The sequence below is a fragment of the Meriones unguiculatus genome, chromosome 10 (assembly GCF_030254825.1).
Source record: "Meriones unguiculatus strain TT.TT164.6M chromosome 10, Bangor_MerUng_6.1, whole genome shotgun sequence".
NCBI classification, from domain to species: Eukaryota; Metazoa; Chordata; class Mammalia; order Rodentia; family Muridae; genus Meriones; species Meriones unguiculatus.
The window spans coordinates 111065729-111082384 of NC_083358.1; the positions used below are offsets into that span (position 1 = coordinate 111065729).

Consider the following 16656-nt stretch of genomic DNA (forward strand, 5'->3'; position numbering starts at 1 on the left):
CCCAATGGGGCACTATGAAAATGAAATGATTCAAGAACAAGAGCCTTTTATGCTGGTCTTTTTCACTTAGCTTATTAAAAAAATAAAAACATTTCAGTCATTTATTAAAAGTTCTTCCTAAAAGGGGAGTTGGAGAGATGGCTCAGTGGTTAAGAGCACTGGCTGCTCTTACAGAGGACCTGGGTTCTATTATCAGCACCACATAGTGGATGTCAACAGCTTATATGACACCCTCTTCTGGCCTTTGTGGGCAACCAGCCATGTAGGTGGTGAACATATGTGCAGGCCAAGCATCCATACACGTAAGATAAAAATTTAAACTAGTTTTAAAAGCTCTTTCTAAAGGGCTCTTCGCTGTGTTTATGAAGTTACCCGGGTAATACTTCCATATCTTACTCTTCAAGGCTATTGTGTAAATATTCCCTCTGTGCCCCAACACTTGGGTTATGTCTAATTTGGGGCTCTTCTAGATAGTGTAGAACATCGACTTTACTGTTTTCTTTTAACCTTATGCTTCATTTGCTTTTGTTTTCAGTGTCTTAATGATGGGTGTTAGGTTGCTGGTCTGAGATTTGCTTCCTTTTCAACATAGTAGTTTTAGATACCAGTATCGCTCAAGACACCCCAAGACCAGGTTCTCAGTACAAAGGAGAATTATTTGTCCCAGAGAGACAAAGGGCAGGGAATAAGAAACAAAGACAGAAGACAGAAGGTGAAGACAAGGGGGCGGGGAATAGGGAGAAGGAAAGTGGTATTTGTCTTGAGGTGGGGGTGGGAAAATGGCAAAGGACCTCCTCTGGATAGAGAAAGCAGATGAGGCCCATAGGCATATGGTGGTTTGTAAGGTCAAAAGGGAAACCCCATGTTAAGATGAAGTTTTTAATTTTAATTGGGCATGTTAATTAGGGGAGCCAAAAGGGGCTTTTGATTGCTGGACTTCAATACTTTGATAGCTGAACCTTGGTCGTCAGTCTTAGGAGGAGGTGGTGGTCAAATAAAGGAAGAGTAGCTAGTTTTAAGACTGTAATCTAACAGCTTTTAGCAAGGCACAGGGAATGAGGGAGGATGGCAAGGCCTGCCAGGGCCATGTTTATCATGCTCAAGTTGGCTAGATTCCCTTCAGAGTGGATAATATTTTCTAGACTTCTTTAGGGAAACACTCCTTGTTGACATAGTCTGCAGACTTGTGTTAGAAAAGATGTGCACATAATTGTAAATTAACACTGGAAAGAACTGTCTCAACCTTCTTACCACTCTTCAAAAACCAGTTTTTATGAATTTTTTAAACAGTTTTTATGTGAGGGACTAAAATCTAATCTCCTTTCTGTGGCTACCCTACTTGAACTGGCTCTTGTTATTTGTGAATATTGCTAGTATAGCATTAAACCACCAGACAGCTAGAATGCAGGGTGGACAGGTAGAGAAAACAACCAATCAACCAACCAAACCAACCCAAACCAGGGAACAACAACAGCAACAACAAAAACATTACCGTTACCTCTAAACGTCACATGCAAGTACATTTTATAGCTCTTTCCTCAGAATTTGAGGTTCAAATCTCAGGAAGCAAACAAGTCATGAGGCTCAGAAAAGTCCTGAAACTTATAGGATTCAAAAAACCTCCTCCCCAAGATTTACATCAGCAGCAATGATTGTTGGGAATGAGACTTTACAACTGTTGATGGTTCCTGAAAGGCGCACAAGGAGCTTCAAGGGTACAGCTCCCATGACTTGTCACCTATGCTGAGTGGGCATCGTGGTGATGCAGCTGCCTTTGAGCAATTTGTACTCCTGTTCGTAACTTCTCATCAATGCTCTGTAAGTAAGCCCAATAAATATTAGCTTACAAATCCCAAGTTTGGGGGAATCATTGCTTTGATCTGCCACTGGTGCCCTTATCTGAAGTAAGAAAGCTTTTTCTTTTTTTGACAAATCACATGAAATTTGTAAATTAGCATTTCCTGGGTGTGCTGTCCTTTAGTACCAGACAAAAACTTCCTTGGTATTAGTCTCCAACCAGTCACAGGCTGGCTGCATTCTCGCATCACTCTTGCCATCTTCTCCAAAAACTCTTACCCCTAGGTCCTCACATATCTGTGACAGCCAGAGACCCAAGTACTTTTTTCCTGTAGCTGGCACTAGGATACCTTAGTGACTAATTGTTGGCATTCAAAGTATCCATATGAACATATTGGGAAAGATTCAGGAGTCAGAGTTCAGGTCCACACCAGATCCTATGTTTATCCTTTATCACCAGATCCTCTGTTTCATGTTCATAGGCTCAAGGTCTGGGGAAAGAAGGGAAAGGAGAAAGAAAGATAAAATTCCCCTGAGACATGTCCTAAGGTCATTCAAATTCTTGCTTCTTAACCTTTCTATGGGCATCCTGATTTCTATAGGTGGTGACTGCCTTAAAGTATGGGTGCTTGGGAGGAGAAAGGACTACTGCATGGTGAAAGCCCAGTACAGATGTCAGAATCAAGACCTACATCTGCTGAACAACTTGAGAGTCTGTCACTTTGTGTATCTCTAGGTTTCAGACATGGGTCATAGAAGGAGCTAACTCATTAGATCAGGATACAGAGAAGGAATCAGCCAAAAGGCAAACAATAAAATATAGAAGGCAACTTAGAACAAATAGATGTAGCAGCGATTTTGTGTACACCTGACATAGTATAGTTGGCATAATGTGGTTGCACCTATGGAAGGTGCATTTAAATGAGCTCTGTCAAATTTTCCTGTTAGCACTAGAGATACGTTTCCTTTTGATGCTTAACCAGAAGCATCAATTGATGCTTATTCCATGTGTGGAACATGGAATACAGCCATTAACAATGATTTTCATTCTCCACTTTCTGGAGGAATGGTTTTGCCCACTGGTTCTGGGTTCATGGCTCTTGGTCCACACAGCAAGACACAGTTACATGGTGGAAGCTCCCAACCCACCTTATCTTCCTGAGCAGCTTTGGGCCATTTTTTTTTTTGATAACTTGACAGTATTTCTGGCCCATGATGCAGTGATTCCCAACAGTTTCTCCAGCACTGAGTCATGAGCATCTTGTGGTAATAGATTTAAGCATGGCAGCTGAGGGTTCCCCTGCAGGGAGTTGTGTTGCTCTAGAAAGTGGGCCTCACCTGGACATAGTCAGGGTGTCTCATGCCTCTCTTTGGAAACTTTTTTCTTCGTTAAATTATAAAGATATTGAAAACCCTGAGTCATTGGATCTTAGCGTGAAAATAATCATATATTTTTCAGTCTTGGTTTTTAAATTCTATTAACCTCTAAAGTTTCTTGGATTTGGTGGATGCTGTTTTACAGTAATATTTTATAGAGTTTGGTAGATGGGTGAGACAAGTGGAGGAAATGATTGCAACCCAGCGGGATGTTAAGTCTTTTGTTGTAGATTCCAAATGTGGGAACCTAATGATTAAAAGGCGGTTTTGAGTCACATTAATTCAGAATATTAAAAAAAAAAAATCAAATAAAAGAACAAAAGTCAACTTGACAGAGGCTAAGCTAAATAGAAGAATGTTTCTGTAGATCTCTTGAAAATTCTCAAGCGAGAGTCAAGTACCAAGTGGCCCAAAGCAGAGACTTATAAGCTGTGCATTCTGGGACAAAGCAGTTCCTCCACTGTAAAATGTGGCCTTTCAGGGAAATGCTCTTACAGGTTATCAAGAGTCCATAACCCAGGGGTTCCTCACACAATAAGCTCTAGTGAATTGTTGATCAGACAGTAAATTCATAGTCTGACTAGTATTTCTCGGTTTCCCTCCCCCCCTTCAAACTGCCTGATATTCACACCTGTCACTGTCTTATTTTCTAAACCCCCAGCTCCCTCTCTCCCCTTGACATACTATGTTTTAACTCAATTTTCTCCGCTGACCCCTTTGTTTGAGTTTTGTGTGTCTGTTCATCCTATGCCACACTTCTTTACTTCTTTACTGAATTTAGAAGTTTTTCAGTCTTTGTGTTACTGGTGTTTTGGAATGAATATTTCTTGCTGTAAGGGCTAGCGTTTGTTACTCAAAAATACCAACAATATTCACCGTAAGCACAAGATTATTTTAATTAAAATGTATTAGCATACAAAGATTCAGGTTTCATTATGAAACATTTCAACAAAATCTGCTTCTCTTTCCCCACCCCTTGTCCCACCCCAGGATTTTCCTTCCCATGCTCATGTCAAGTGTCACCTTTTCTTGCTCTCCTTTCCTACCATGTCTTGTTCCTCTTTCACGATCTCAATCTAGTTTTATAGTCTACACCAACCCACACCCATTTTTTTTTAATAAAAACATGCATGCAAACATGAAAAGTAAGAGAGAGAACATACAGGTTTTGTCTTTCTGAGTCTGGGTGACCTCACTTCATGATACTCTACAGATCCAATCATTTTCTTGCAAATTTCACACTTTCACTGTTCCTTGCTGGTAAGGAAAATTCCACTGGGTACGCTTACTACATTTTTAAAGGCGTATCACCCATTCTTCCATTGACGGGCATCTAAGCTGGTTCTCCTTCCTTGCTATTGTGAACAGATAAGCAATGAACGTGAATGTACAAGTATCTCTGTGGCTGGATCTGATCTCTTCCGCGTATGTGCTCAGAGGCGGGACAGCGGGGCTCTATGCTGCTTCTGTTGTTTTAAGGAACTCTCACAGAGATTGGTGCAGCGGTTTCACTCACTGATATTTCCACCACAGAGACTCTTCCCCATAACCTTGCCTGATTTCCTGTCATTTTTCTTGCTGATAGATAGTCATTCTGACTTGGGTGAAATGGAATCTGATAGTGGTTTTAATTTGTATTTCCCTGATTCTAAGAAGATTTTGATTTGTTTGTTTGTTTGTTTGTTTGTTTTTCAAGACAGGGTTTCTCTGTGTAGTCTTTGCTGTCCTGGAACTAGCTCTGTAGATCAGGCTGTCCTGATATTTAGAGCTCCTTCTGCCTCTTCCTCCCAAGAGCTCGGATTAAAGGCATGCTTTAGTCTCAGGCTTCAAAGCCCATTTTTTTTTTTATGGCCAAAATTGTCTATGAGTATTTCTATACACCCTTGGAAAGCCACAACTTAAAAAGAATGGTTTACTCTATTTGAATACTTATCTAACTGCAAAGTCATTGTTTCTTTATTAGATGCTAGAAATTACTCATTAAAGCAAACAGTAGCTCCTCACAGTAAGCGTGCTGTGAGATGAATATACACTCCATTTGTCATAGGACAGAAACATCTTTCCTTGTTAGTGACCCTGGTCCTATCCATTTCCTCCCCCGCTGCTTCAACCCAAGTGACTGCCAACAGATCTAACATACCTCTAATCTTTTTCTGGAGTAGAGCTATGATTTTTTTTTTTTTATGCTCTGGATTTGTGTAATGCTGTAACTGAGTTAGAAGGGAGGGGCACATACCTGCTATCTGAGGAGCCAGAGAGAACAATGACCATGAGACACCAGTGTGAAGGGGATAGAAGCTTTATTTTTAGTCAGAGTCAGGGACAGTCACTGCCACTATACAGGAAGGGTGGAGACAGGGAGTCCTGGGCATCATACTAGCAGAGATGGGTCTCTAGGAAAGGACAAGACAAGACAGGCTGAGCTTTCCTTAGCCCCTGGGATTCTTGTTTCCTCCGTAATCTCTTGTGTCACCCTTAGGCTCCAGGTCAGCAGCAGCCCCCGGAGCTGTGACCACAGCCTGAGCCCCCAGACTGCTGACCACTACCTCGGTCACAGGAACTGGAGCTCCTGCGCCTGCATCTGTGGGACCTGCGCCTGTGGTGGCTCAGGCAGCAGCCTCCCTCAGAGCTGGGGACACTGCATCCCCCAGAGCTTGCAGCACAGCAGGAGGAGGCTGCGGGCAGACACTGTGCTGGGCTCTTCTGGGGGCACTTGGGAGAGGGGCACTTGGGAGGAGGCTGGCACTGCTTCTGGTTCTGCTGGCAGGACATCTCGGCAGAAGTCAGTTAGGCCTGGATAAGCAAAAAAAACAACTATCAGTAACCTGTGATCCCATCTGTCTCCTTGTCTCTGGCATTGTCTTCTTTCAGGGCTAAGAACTGGCAGAGGGTGAGGGGGGATCTGAGTGATCCAGATGGAACCCACTCCCAGGTGCCTCCCACTCTGTTCTCTACCCAGGCATTAGAAGCACATCCCGAGTCTGTCTCGGAACCTGGCTTTTTGTGTCTTTGAAGAATAACCAGCATGTGTTTGGGAAAAACAAACTGGAGTAGGGGTGTCATAGGAAGCATGTGAACTCCTGAATGTAAAGGATGAGCTGTGGGAAGTGGATGCTGAGCCTGTGGCTAAGGTCGCAGAATTCTCGTCAAGTCCCCGTGGTTCTTCCTAGTTTAATACTCACCTACTACACACTCAGTGTTTTTAAACTAACTGCCAGAAGTTGATTACTTTCCCCATTGGCCTTGTGTCTGGGTTTTTATGGAAGACTTGATCATTTTTGTCTCTTCCACTGTGGTCTTAATGTTCCCTTACATCCTTATGCCATGACCCACCCCTGCAGGATACTCACTAGATGCAGAAGAGGCAGAAGTCTGTGTCCGAGGATGCTGTGGCAGAGGAGCCCAGGGCAGGAGCTCTTTTATTCTGTGAGGTTGATGATGTCACCTGGGTATGCTTCTGCTTTCACAACCAGAGGAGGTGTTACCTGGACACATGTCCAGCATTGTCCTGTTACTTCCATAAAGTCCAACTTAGGATTGAACCAGGAAGAAAGAAAATTGCCTATACACCACCCACTGAGGTCGCCTGGAAACTGTTCTTCCTTCTTTCTAGCTTTCCTCCATTCTTTCTACTTCCTTTTCTTTCTTTTTTCTCCCTTTTGGGTCACATGATTTGGAGTATATTGTACATTATTATTTTCCTTGGCGTAATTGTGAATGGATTCTTTACACACACACACACCCTTACAAAAACAAATCTTAAATGATAAACTATTGTAATGTCCACAAATCCCATGATACCCAATGAACATGGCTTTCAGATGTAATTCTCTGTTGCCCCCTGTGTTCCAGAATTGGGGCACCTGAGCAGTGATGGGGTGGGAAGTAGTGGGGGCGTATGTGAGGCATTTTTGGTGACAGTCCTTTGATGACCTCATGGCTTGTAACAGTAGCATGGACTTTCTGAACACAGAGGAACAAGATTAAGTTGTTAACTTCAAATAGATAAATAATTGCATTACACGGATCAAGATGTCTTTTGTTTGTGTTAATAATTTCATGTCAGCTGAAATCTGGCTGAAGTAATGTAATATACTTTGCTAAAACCATAACTTGGACTACAGTTAACAACTCTAGTGATTCACATTCAATTTAAATACTTTCATTATTAAAATATCACATCATATATTTGAGTTTTCTTATAGCAAAAATATTTATGGCTTTGTTAACCCATAAAAAGCAAATAGCAAGCAGTATACACACTTAATTTTATCTTATAAGTAATTATATTGCAAAATGGAATTGTTACAGTAAGTATGTCTCATTATTTATGGCCATTAAAATGTATATGATAATGTTCACATAATGTTTTGCTCACTTCATTCCAACATTAAGCAATGCTAACGCATTGTCTCCTCTCTGTGTCAAGAACTGAGGAAGGTGGGGAAAGCTGACGTGAATGATATTCATTGGATCATACTGTTGCGATGTTCAAATCCACTGGGAAAGACCAAAGACGTAGACTCAATTCAAATTTATATTAAATGAATTCATTTTTTTTAAGATTTATTATTTCCCCAGGGTCAGATGATTGTTCAAGGTTCCTGAATAAACTGCACTGAAAAAAAATTTAATTCGATGTACAATCTAAAAAAAAAAGATTTATTATTATTTATACACCATTCTGCCTGTACACCAGATCTTACTATAGATGGTTATGAGCCACCATGAGGTTGCTGGGAATTCAACTCAGGACCTTTGGAAGAACAGTGAGTGTTCTTAACCTCTGCGCCATCTCTCCAGCCCCTTGAATTCATTTTTACTGCAAGTAAGATGGCAGCGTTGGAGCCAAACATCATGTCATGTCATGTCATGCTGAAAGGAGTCAAAGGAAGGGTTTAAAAGGGTGAATATCAAAGGTAGATATTACAATTATCTCCAGAATCTACATCTGGGCAAGAAATTTGTTTTGCTCCCTTTGGTTATTTTTCTTTTCACTTGTTTAGTAATAAAAAGACCACTTAACCACAACTGCATAGTGCTAGGCAAAAACCTGAAAGAAAATGGTTAAACACCTCATAGCAGAAACACCATTATCCTATTCTTATCTCACCAGGGCAAAGGTCACAATCCTTACTGAATGCTTGATACCATATTAAATTTCTTTAGCCATCACAGGGGGATGAAGGAGGATTATCAGTATATTACGACGTGGTCTGAGCACTCTGGAGGAAGTGTTAGCAACTGACGGAGATAGAGAAGGCAGAACGTAGTGCCATCAGATTATGGCTGACTGTCACATCTTCCCACTTTGTTCTTTACCCGGATGCTCTCTCCACAGAATGAGGTTCTTGGTGCTCGGTGTTTAACTTTTAGTCTAAGCCTCATTGTAGTTTCACGAGCCATTTTTCTTTCCTTGTTGAGATTCTGTAACTAGTTACCAAATGGGAAAAAGGGTCAGGTAAGTGGTAAAAGTTTTCCATGAAGACTCAGTGATACAGACACACGGGAAGAGAAGAATATAAAATACATTTCTGTTCTCAGCAACTGTGCTGGGCAGAGCAAGCCTCATATCCTACCCTATGAGGGTGTTTACAACCTATTACCAGTGTAGTTCTTCAGGAGTGCCTTGGTATAGATCAGTGGCTTTCAACTTTCCTAACGCTGCAGTCCTTTCATACTGTTCCTCATGGAGCGGTGACCCCAACCATAAAATTATTTTTGTTGCTACTTCATAACTGTAATGTTGCTACTGTTATGAATCATAATGTAAACATCTGTGTTTCCAGATGGTGTTAGGTTACCTCTCTGAAAGGGTTGTTTGATGCCTCAAAGGGGAGGCGAACCATAGGTTGAGAATCACTGGTGTAGACATCACACAGGGAGCAGAGGTCAGCCCAATACAGGTGATGTTAAAAGAGGTATAGCCTGACTTCCCATGTGACGTCACACAAACCAGATCCACTCCTTCCTAATGACCATCATCGGCTGTTTTTCTTCACTTTCATCTCACCTGGTCATCATCTCCCAAATCCTGTTTTCAACCAGCTGTGCTGTGTGCTTAGCATTGAGGACACAACTGTAAATAAGACACATAGGTTGTCCTCACTGGTGCTTTACGATTACCCAAAGGGAAATACACAAAGTGATGAACTGTAGCTGGGTGATATCAAAGAGAAATTATAAGCTCTGAGAGGTACGTAAGAAGTGTTAACTTCATAGGTAATTCAGATCTTTGGATAGTTGAATCGCTTTTCAATTGACTTTTTTTGTTCTATAGAACCAAGTACAAAGGCAGCTTTTGGTTTAAATAGGTTTAGTCTTGAGACATGAGGATGTCTGAAAAGTAGTATTTCAATGACTGGTCCATCTCCAGGTTCCTAGGTTACTCAGAGGGGAAAAGTTCCTTAATTCCTTTGAGGCAGTTAGGCACTGAAACCATGAGCTGTGGCAGGAAAGGCTGGGCCTGGTGGACTGTGTCACCAGGGCTGTCTGTCTGGCTTCTACAACACTGTGACACATCTCTTTGTAGATCCCAAGCAATCATGTGGAGTCCATTTATGGCTCCTTGAATTGTTGGCCATTCTTAGCTACTTTGACTTAGGCAAATACAGTTATTGTGATCTGACCTTCCACACCACGTTACAAATATATTGGAGAAGACACTCATCATTTCCAACAATACACTTTTGCATAAATGTAGAAAATTTCAGACAGGACATCAGTTCTAGGGAAGTGTGTGAATAGCTAAGACTAGACCTATCATTAAAATAAAGGAAAGCTAACAATATGTAATCATTTCCATAGAAACAGAGAAGTAACTTAACAAAACCCACTAGCAACCCATAATAAAAACTTTCAGCAAGTAAATATCAAAAAAAGAGCATCTTCAATTTGAAGAAGGGAATCAACAAGGTCTTATGACTAACATCATGCCTAGTCATGAGAGAAGGGGGCTTTAGTCCTAAGAGGAGAGCAGAACAGAGGTAGATCTAGGCACCAAAATTAGCATATATTTCAAACAAAGACACAAATTTACACAAAGACACAATTTACTGGAGGAAGAAATGCCAACATGGATGGAGGAATATACTAACAATATTCCATCCCTAGTTGAGCAGCCACAGGCAATCAATGGCTGCTGAGGAAGCGAAGACGGGATTTTTTGTTATGTTTCCTTTTCTTTTGTTTTTTCAGTTTTCCTTTTATTCCCCAAGTGCTGATATTTCAATCCTAAGTAATCAGCTCTAAACACACATTGAAATCAAAGCAACAGATGTTGTATTCAGTTGGCTGTGTTTGTGGATGAGGAGGGATGTGAATACATGACTATGAAGAGGTTATGGATTAGAGAGAAGATGGTCATATTGTAGGGAGGGGGACACATTGGAGAAGATGAAAGGGGCTGCTGAAGGGATCCAAATGCAGCAAACACAGTGTTCTTATTTTTAAATCCTCAAGTTAAAAAAAAATGATGATGAAACAATTGGGCATCTGTATGGTAAGCAAAACATATTTACTACTGTGTATATATTCAATCTATAAAATAAACTATAGCAAATCTAAGATAAATAAAGTAAAATAACAGAACTATATAAGATAATAGATCAATGTGGAAAACAAAATATAAGAACTTCTAAATTATAGGCAACATTTTGTGACATTGGTTATGTAATTTGTAAGATAATTTTAAATATATGACAAAAAGGCACAGTTCAAAAGGAAAACACTGAACTCCACAATTAAAACTTCTCAGGTAATGGTACATGATAAAACATGCCTGTAGTGGTACATGATCAACTGCAGTACTTGGGAGACTCGGGCAGAAGGATCATGAGTGTGAGGCCAGTTTTAGGTTACAGAGAGGTTGATATAAAAAGCAGTAAAACAAAGTAAAGAATTAAAATGTCGGCTTTTGAAGCAACTATTGAAGGATTCACAATTATAATTTACAAAATCAAAGAAGAGAGGAGCAAAGCACAAGTCTCCTTGAAGGGTGTGTCTAGACTATTCTAACGCAATAAATGGACAATCTGATTAAAATGGGAAAATATTTCAACAGAGAAGATACATGGATGATAAATTAGTTCAATGTCATTACTCACTATGGAAATGCAATTAAGAGCAAAATGACAGATTACTTGCACACACTGCAACAGCTGAAATAAATCTCTTACCTGGCCGTGAGAAATCCTGTCTAGCCTGTGGAATGGCTAGACGCAGCCACTGCTGGTGGGAAGACAAAATTTACAACCATGTTGGAAGTGTCATTAAAACTGTCCTTAACAATTAAACATGTTCTTGCTGTTTGTCTTAGAAATTCATTTTTTTAGTATTGGTTTAAGAAAACAAAAGTTATATTTATACAGAAACTCAGAGCTGGTATGTGTAGTGTGTTACTCATACGTGTTTCAAACTCAGAGCATCTTAAATAACATCCAACTTGTGAATGAGCTAAATAAAACACATGGTGTCTGTGTGTATATGAGGCATATGTACACATATATGTATATGCACACACACAAATATTATTTACCAATAAAAAGAAAAGAAATGTGGCTCTATGAAACAACAGGAATGAGTCTAAAACTCAGAAAACCAGAGTTTAACTCACACATGCATAAACACGCACAAACACACACACAAAGAAAACCCACCTAAGACAAATGAATTTCTATCAAAACAAAATGCTTCTGCACAGCCAAAGACACAACGAAAAGTCACGACTGATAGGGCAGGAAATATTTGTGATATCCTAGTATATTAAGAATTCAAAGATCTCAATAACAAGAAAAAAAAAGTATTCTTAAAAACAGAGAAACAAGCCAGGTGTGGTGGTGCATGCCCTGAATCCCAGCACTTGGGATGGCAGAGGCAGGTGGATCTCTGTGAGTTTGAGGCTAGCCTGGTCTACAAAGCAAGTCAAGGACAGTCAAGCCTATACAGAGAAACCCACTCTCAAAAAAAAAAAATTATTATTTTTTTAATTGGAGAAACAATCTGAAGAAATATTTTCTAAAAGACATTCAAATTGTCTGTGGATATAGAGAAAAGGATTTAGTATAACTAGTCATCAGAGAAATGTAAATTAAAGCTACAATGAGACATTACCTTAGACTTGTGAGAATGTCTATTACTAAAGAAACAAGAAAGAACAAGTATTGCCAAGAATTTTAAGGAAAAAATATATAGTGGAAATGTAAAGTCTCCCAGCCATTATAGAAGATAATATAGAGATCTTGAAAAAAAATTCAAAATTAAATTCTATGTAATCCTCAATTTCATTAGGTGTGTATATACCCCAAATGGAAGGGACATTCATATGCTGAAAAGATATATACAGTTATATTCATTGCTGCACCATTTGTAAGATCTATACTAAAGAATCTGCCTAATTGTGTATCTGTGGATGAATGCATATAGTTCATGTGGCATATAATACTCTTCAGCCTTTAATAAAAATGAAAGATTATTCTTGTCATTTGTGAAAATATGAGAGCCTGGGAGATACCACGTTAAGCGAAATAAGCTATGAACAGAAATATGAATTTTGAATGATGTCACTTACGTATGAATTCTAAAATAAATTGTATTCATAGAAGCAGAGTGTGGAATGGAGGTTGCAGACACTGAAGCTGGGGTGAGAAGACTGAGGAAATCTTTCTTTTTAATAATAGAGGTTGTGGTTCTTTATCACCTCTGGAGTGCTAAGTCCCTTCTCTTTAACTGGTCTCAAGCATCTCTCTGTTCCTTGTTCCACGCATTGCATCCTCATAGGCTACTGCCTTTCTCAGGTGCCACTCTTAGAGGACACCTGAAGGTCCCATCTCATCCACTTTTTTTCTGCAGTGCAATGGGGGCTTGACTTATGAAGACTGGGGCCTTATGCTTGAGCTCTTCATAAATATGTCCAGGAGAGGACTGATATCATTAGATCAAATGTATTTAAATTATTAGCATCCTAGATACATCTACATATTAGTATTGTAAAGTGATAAAAACAGGGTTAGATCCTGTGAACTAATGTGCAAAGGTGGGACAAATGTGCAAATGTCTGGGGAAGAACAAAAGGACGTGATTCTGTAGTCACCAGGCTTCCTGGTTCAGCCCTATGAGTTCTTTAGGCAGCGGCACAGGGAAGAACTGGAAGCCCGGGAACTGGGAAGTGCCTTGTACTGTCATGTTGCCTAGTTGTGAAAACAGCAGCATGCTTGGGTGATGCTTCACCAACTACACAGAATAAAAAGGCTCCTGCCCTGGACTCCTCATCCACAGCCTGCTCTGAAAGTCTCCTCCATCCTTTGCATCTGGTAAGTGCCCATCTGGGAACATTTTCAACATGTGGGAGTCTGTGGGACAAGCCAGGTCTGAGCTAGAGCCCTAGAAAGAGGCCCACAGTGGGCAGGGAGGGAGATGTAGTGGTGAGAAAGAACAGCATCTTTGTGTCACTGTGAGGGAGCCTGGGTTCCTCTAAGACACAGGGTGTCAGATTCTTGTTATCATTGTCCTGAGTGTATTACCAGGGCTGCTGCTGATCTGTGTGGTAGTCTTGAGAATGCTTTCTACAGATGGATGTGTGCTTCCACGTTCTTGTTTGTTTCCTAGAGATCTTGGTTTAGGAAGCAGAGAGGTCATGGCAGGCTTGACAGACTAAATGAATTGACATTCACTGGAAGCTTCTCTCTACAATGTCTCTATGATGCTCTTCTAGGTCAAATCCCTGCCGAGATGTCCTGCCAGCAGAACCAGAAGCAGTGCCAGCCTCCTCCCAAGTGCCCCTCTCCCAAGTGCCCCCAGAAGAGCCCAGCACAGTGTCTGCCCGCAGCCTCCTCCTGCTGTGCTGCAAGCTCTGGGGGCTGCAGTGTCTCCAGCTCTGAGGGAGGCTGCTGCCTGAGCCACCACAGGCGCAGGTCCCACAGATGCAGGCACAGGAGCTCCAGTTCCTGTGACCGAGGCAGTGGTCAGCAGTCTGGGGGCTCAGGCTGTGGCCACAGCTCTGGGGGCTGCTGCTGACCTGGAGCCTGAGGCTGTAACAAGAGAGTCTAAAGGAAAAGGAATCCCAGGACCCCAGGAAAGCCCAGCAGGAATGTCTTGTCCATTCCTGGAGGCCCTCTGGACTACTGCTGTCCAGGGGTCCAACTCCTCTAAGAACTTCTCTTACTGTCTACTGTCTAGGATCGAACAGTCTCCACTCTTGCCCCAACTGAAGGCTCTGTCTACCCTATACCTATCCATGTCAGAAATAAAGCTGATCACCCTGGAACTGCTGGAGTCTTGTGGGTCGTGTCATTCTGTGCCACTTTTGAACTTTTGTGGGCATGGCCAGAATCTTTAGCTCCTTACCTATCATAGCCTCCTTTGGGACAAATCCTCAGGCACACACAGGTAGAGGTAGCAGCTAGCACTTTCTGCTGCTTCTGGAAGGCGTGAAGAGTCTTACCACAGGATAAGAGAAGGAAAGGTTGTAGGTTTTGGCTGATACTCTGAAATCTTTGATAGCCTGTTTTTTCTCCTGAAACATGACAGGACCCTGAACTAACCTGGAAATACCTACCCAATGATACAATACTCATATTTATGAACTCTTCTTGAGGTCTTCAATATAAATCCACAGTGAAAATCACGAGGCAAAAGCAGAAATATTAGGCAAAATATGAACAAACTACAAAGCTTTCGGGGCTGGTGATAGAACCCAACTGCTGTGAACCTCCTGGGGCTTCTGGCTGCTGCCTTTGATCAGGACAGTGTAGAAAAGAGGAACCATTTATAGAGGGACGAGTAATTCAAAGTACAAAGGATAAGTCTCAATCTGGGGTGTTCCCAACTTCCAACTCATGTTCTGAGCACCAACGCCCATCCCCAGGAGGATTAAGTATTATCTAGATGCCCATCATGAGTAGTACTCATGCTCTTGTCAGTCACTGGCAGCACTGAAGTCTGGCTGCAGAAAAGAAGCAGGGGTCTCTGTGACCAAAACAGGCTACAGAGAGTTGAATCACAGGAGGCAAGAAGGCAGTTCAGCTCAACACCATTCAGTGCTGGTTCAAACTTCAGGAGTCTGACTCCAAGTTGTTGTGGCTTTTTTGTTTGTTTGTTTGTTTGTTTGTTTTCAGTTATATTTAACCGTGCCCTAATTTGATTAAAAATATTCTGGTGATAATTAACTCAATCCCTCATTCACAATAAAGCATTCATAAATCTCCTTGAGGAACAAAGTAAGCTAAATACAGAGCAGACATGCCTTCATCAAAAAACTTGTTGTAAAGACCATAAAGATGGCTTCTGTAAATTAACTGAGAAATACAAATTTGCAATAGTGGTCTGGGGAAGATGCTGAAAAGTCGCTAGCCACACAGATAGTGCAAAGGTGACCAGGCTAGTAATCTCCCTTTGGGCAGATTACAGGTATTACATTCTTTCCTTGAAGGAACAACCCTGTGCCCTTAACATTCCAGATCCCCCTAGCTCTTATCTGTGAGCACAAACACCTCTTTGCCTCCTACATCTCTTCACTTCCATGTCAACTGTGTCCCTTCCAGGACTGCTCCACTGCTCTCTTTCTTCTTAGGCTTGAAACTGTATACAATTCATACTCAACAGACCACATGTCACAGGGAGACCATGAAGAGTTTGTATACTGGGAAGGCAAAAATGATGGTGTGCGATAGATGCCTGTGAGAGAACATCCCCTTTACCTCTAGTGGCTCACAGAGGATTTCAGTTTCTTTTGATATGGTGTTTTATTAAAGCAACAGTAACATAACTGCTACATTTACCTCATGCATCATGACAATGAAAGCATGTCGAAGTCCATGACAGTAAATACACAGTGGCAGAAACTCACTCTGTGGTTCTAATGAAAATTGTATGTAGTCTTGGGCATTTGAGTACTTGGTCCCCAGTCAGTAGTGCTATTCTGGAAAGATTAGGAGCTGTGACACTTTGCTGGAGAAAGTGGGTTGCTAGAAGCAGAGCTGAAATCCTCCATGACTTCCACACATTAGTATTGTGTGCTTGAGTTTCTTCAGGAATTCATATACATCATTAGAAGAATCAAAACAGAACCATCAATGCAGCCTAGCAGTAGCTGACCCTCCCATACCTATCCTTCTGTTCTAACTATTACTCCTTCTATAATCCATGACCTAGGGTGGCCTCTGACTTCCTTCTTGGCCCCACTGTCACCTCTCTGGCAGTTTTATCTTTTTCTCGCAGACCCCTGTTACATTGAAGATCTATTGTTTGTACCTGGGTCTCCAGCTTCAACCAGGTACCCCTGAACAGTGATGGGTCACCACCTCTGCTTCTGACAAGTCCTGCTGACCAAGACAATGATTTTACCTGGTCCACCATCCCCAACAGTAGCAAGTAACAGGATTGAAACTCATCACTGCTGAGGCTCACTGTCACCCAAAGTCTCTGACCTTAGACTGGAAGACTTCTCATTCATGTGAATTCCCTAATCCACCATATTGCATCCTA

General features: G+C 41.3%; 2 protein-coding genes across 2 annotated transcripts; one reads left to right on the top strand and one right to left on the bottom strand.

Moving 5' to 3' along the window:
- Positions 1 to 5546: 5546 nt before the first annotated feature.
- On the bottom strand, positions 5547 to 6570 carry LOC110565597 (late cornified envelope protein 3D-like). The gene is made up of 2 exons (XM_021663306.1): positions 6525 to 6570; positions 5547 to 5967 (listed from the first exon to the last, which is right to left on the bottom strand). Exon 2 carries the CDS (start codon positions 5944 to 5946, stop codon positions 5662 to 5664), a length of 285 nt encoding a protein of 94 aa, XP_021518981.1. The 5' UTR covers positions 5947 to 5967; positions 6525 to 6570; the 3' UTR covers positions 5547 to 5661.
- Positions 6571 to 13361: 6791 nt separating this feature from the next.
- On the top strand, positions 13362 to 14429 carry LOC110543829 (late cornified envelope protein 3D-like). Its single transcript, XM_021630044.2, has 2 exons — positions 13362 to 13484; positions 13886 to 14429. Exon 2 carries the CDS (start codon positions 13903 to 13905, stop codon positions 14185 to 14187), a length of 285 nt encoding a protein of 94 aa, XP_021485719.1. The 5' UTR covers positions 13362 to 13484; positions 13886 to 13902; the 3' UTR covers positions 14188 to 14429.
- The last annotated feature ends 2227 nt before the right edge of the window (positions 14430 to 16656 follow it).

Coding starts and splice junctions, on each gene's coding strand:
- LOC110565597 (XM_021663306.1), bottom strand. CDS start 5,946: ATGTCCTGCCAGCAGAACCAGAAGCAGTGCCAGCCTCCTCCCAAGTGC.
- LOC110543829 (XM_021630044.2), top strand. CDS start 13,903: ATGTCCTGCCAGCAGAACCAGAAGCAGTGCCAGCCTCCTCCCAAGTGC.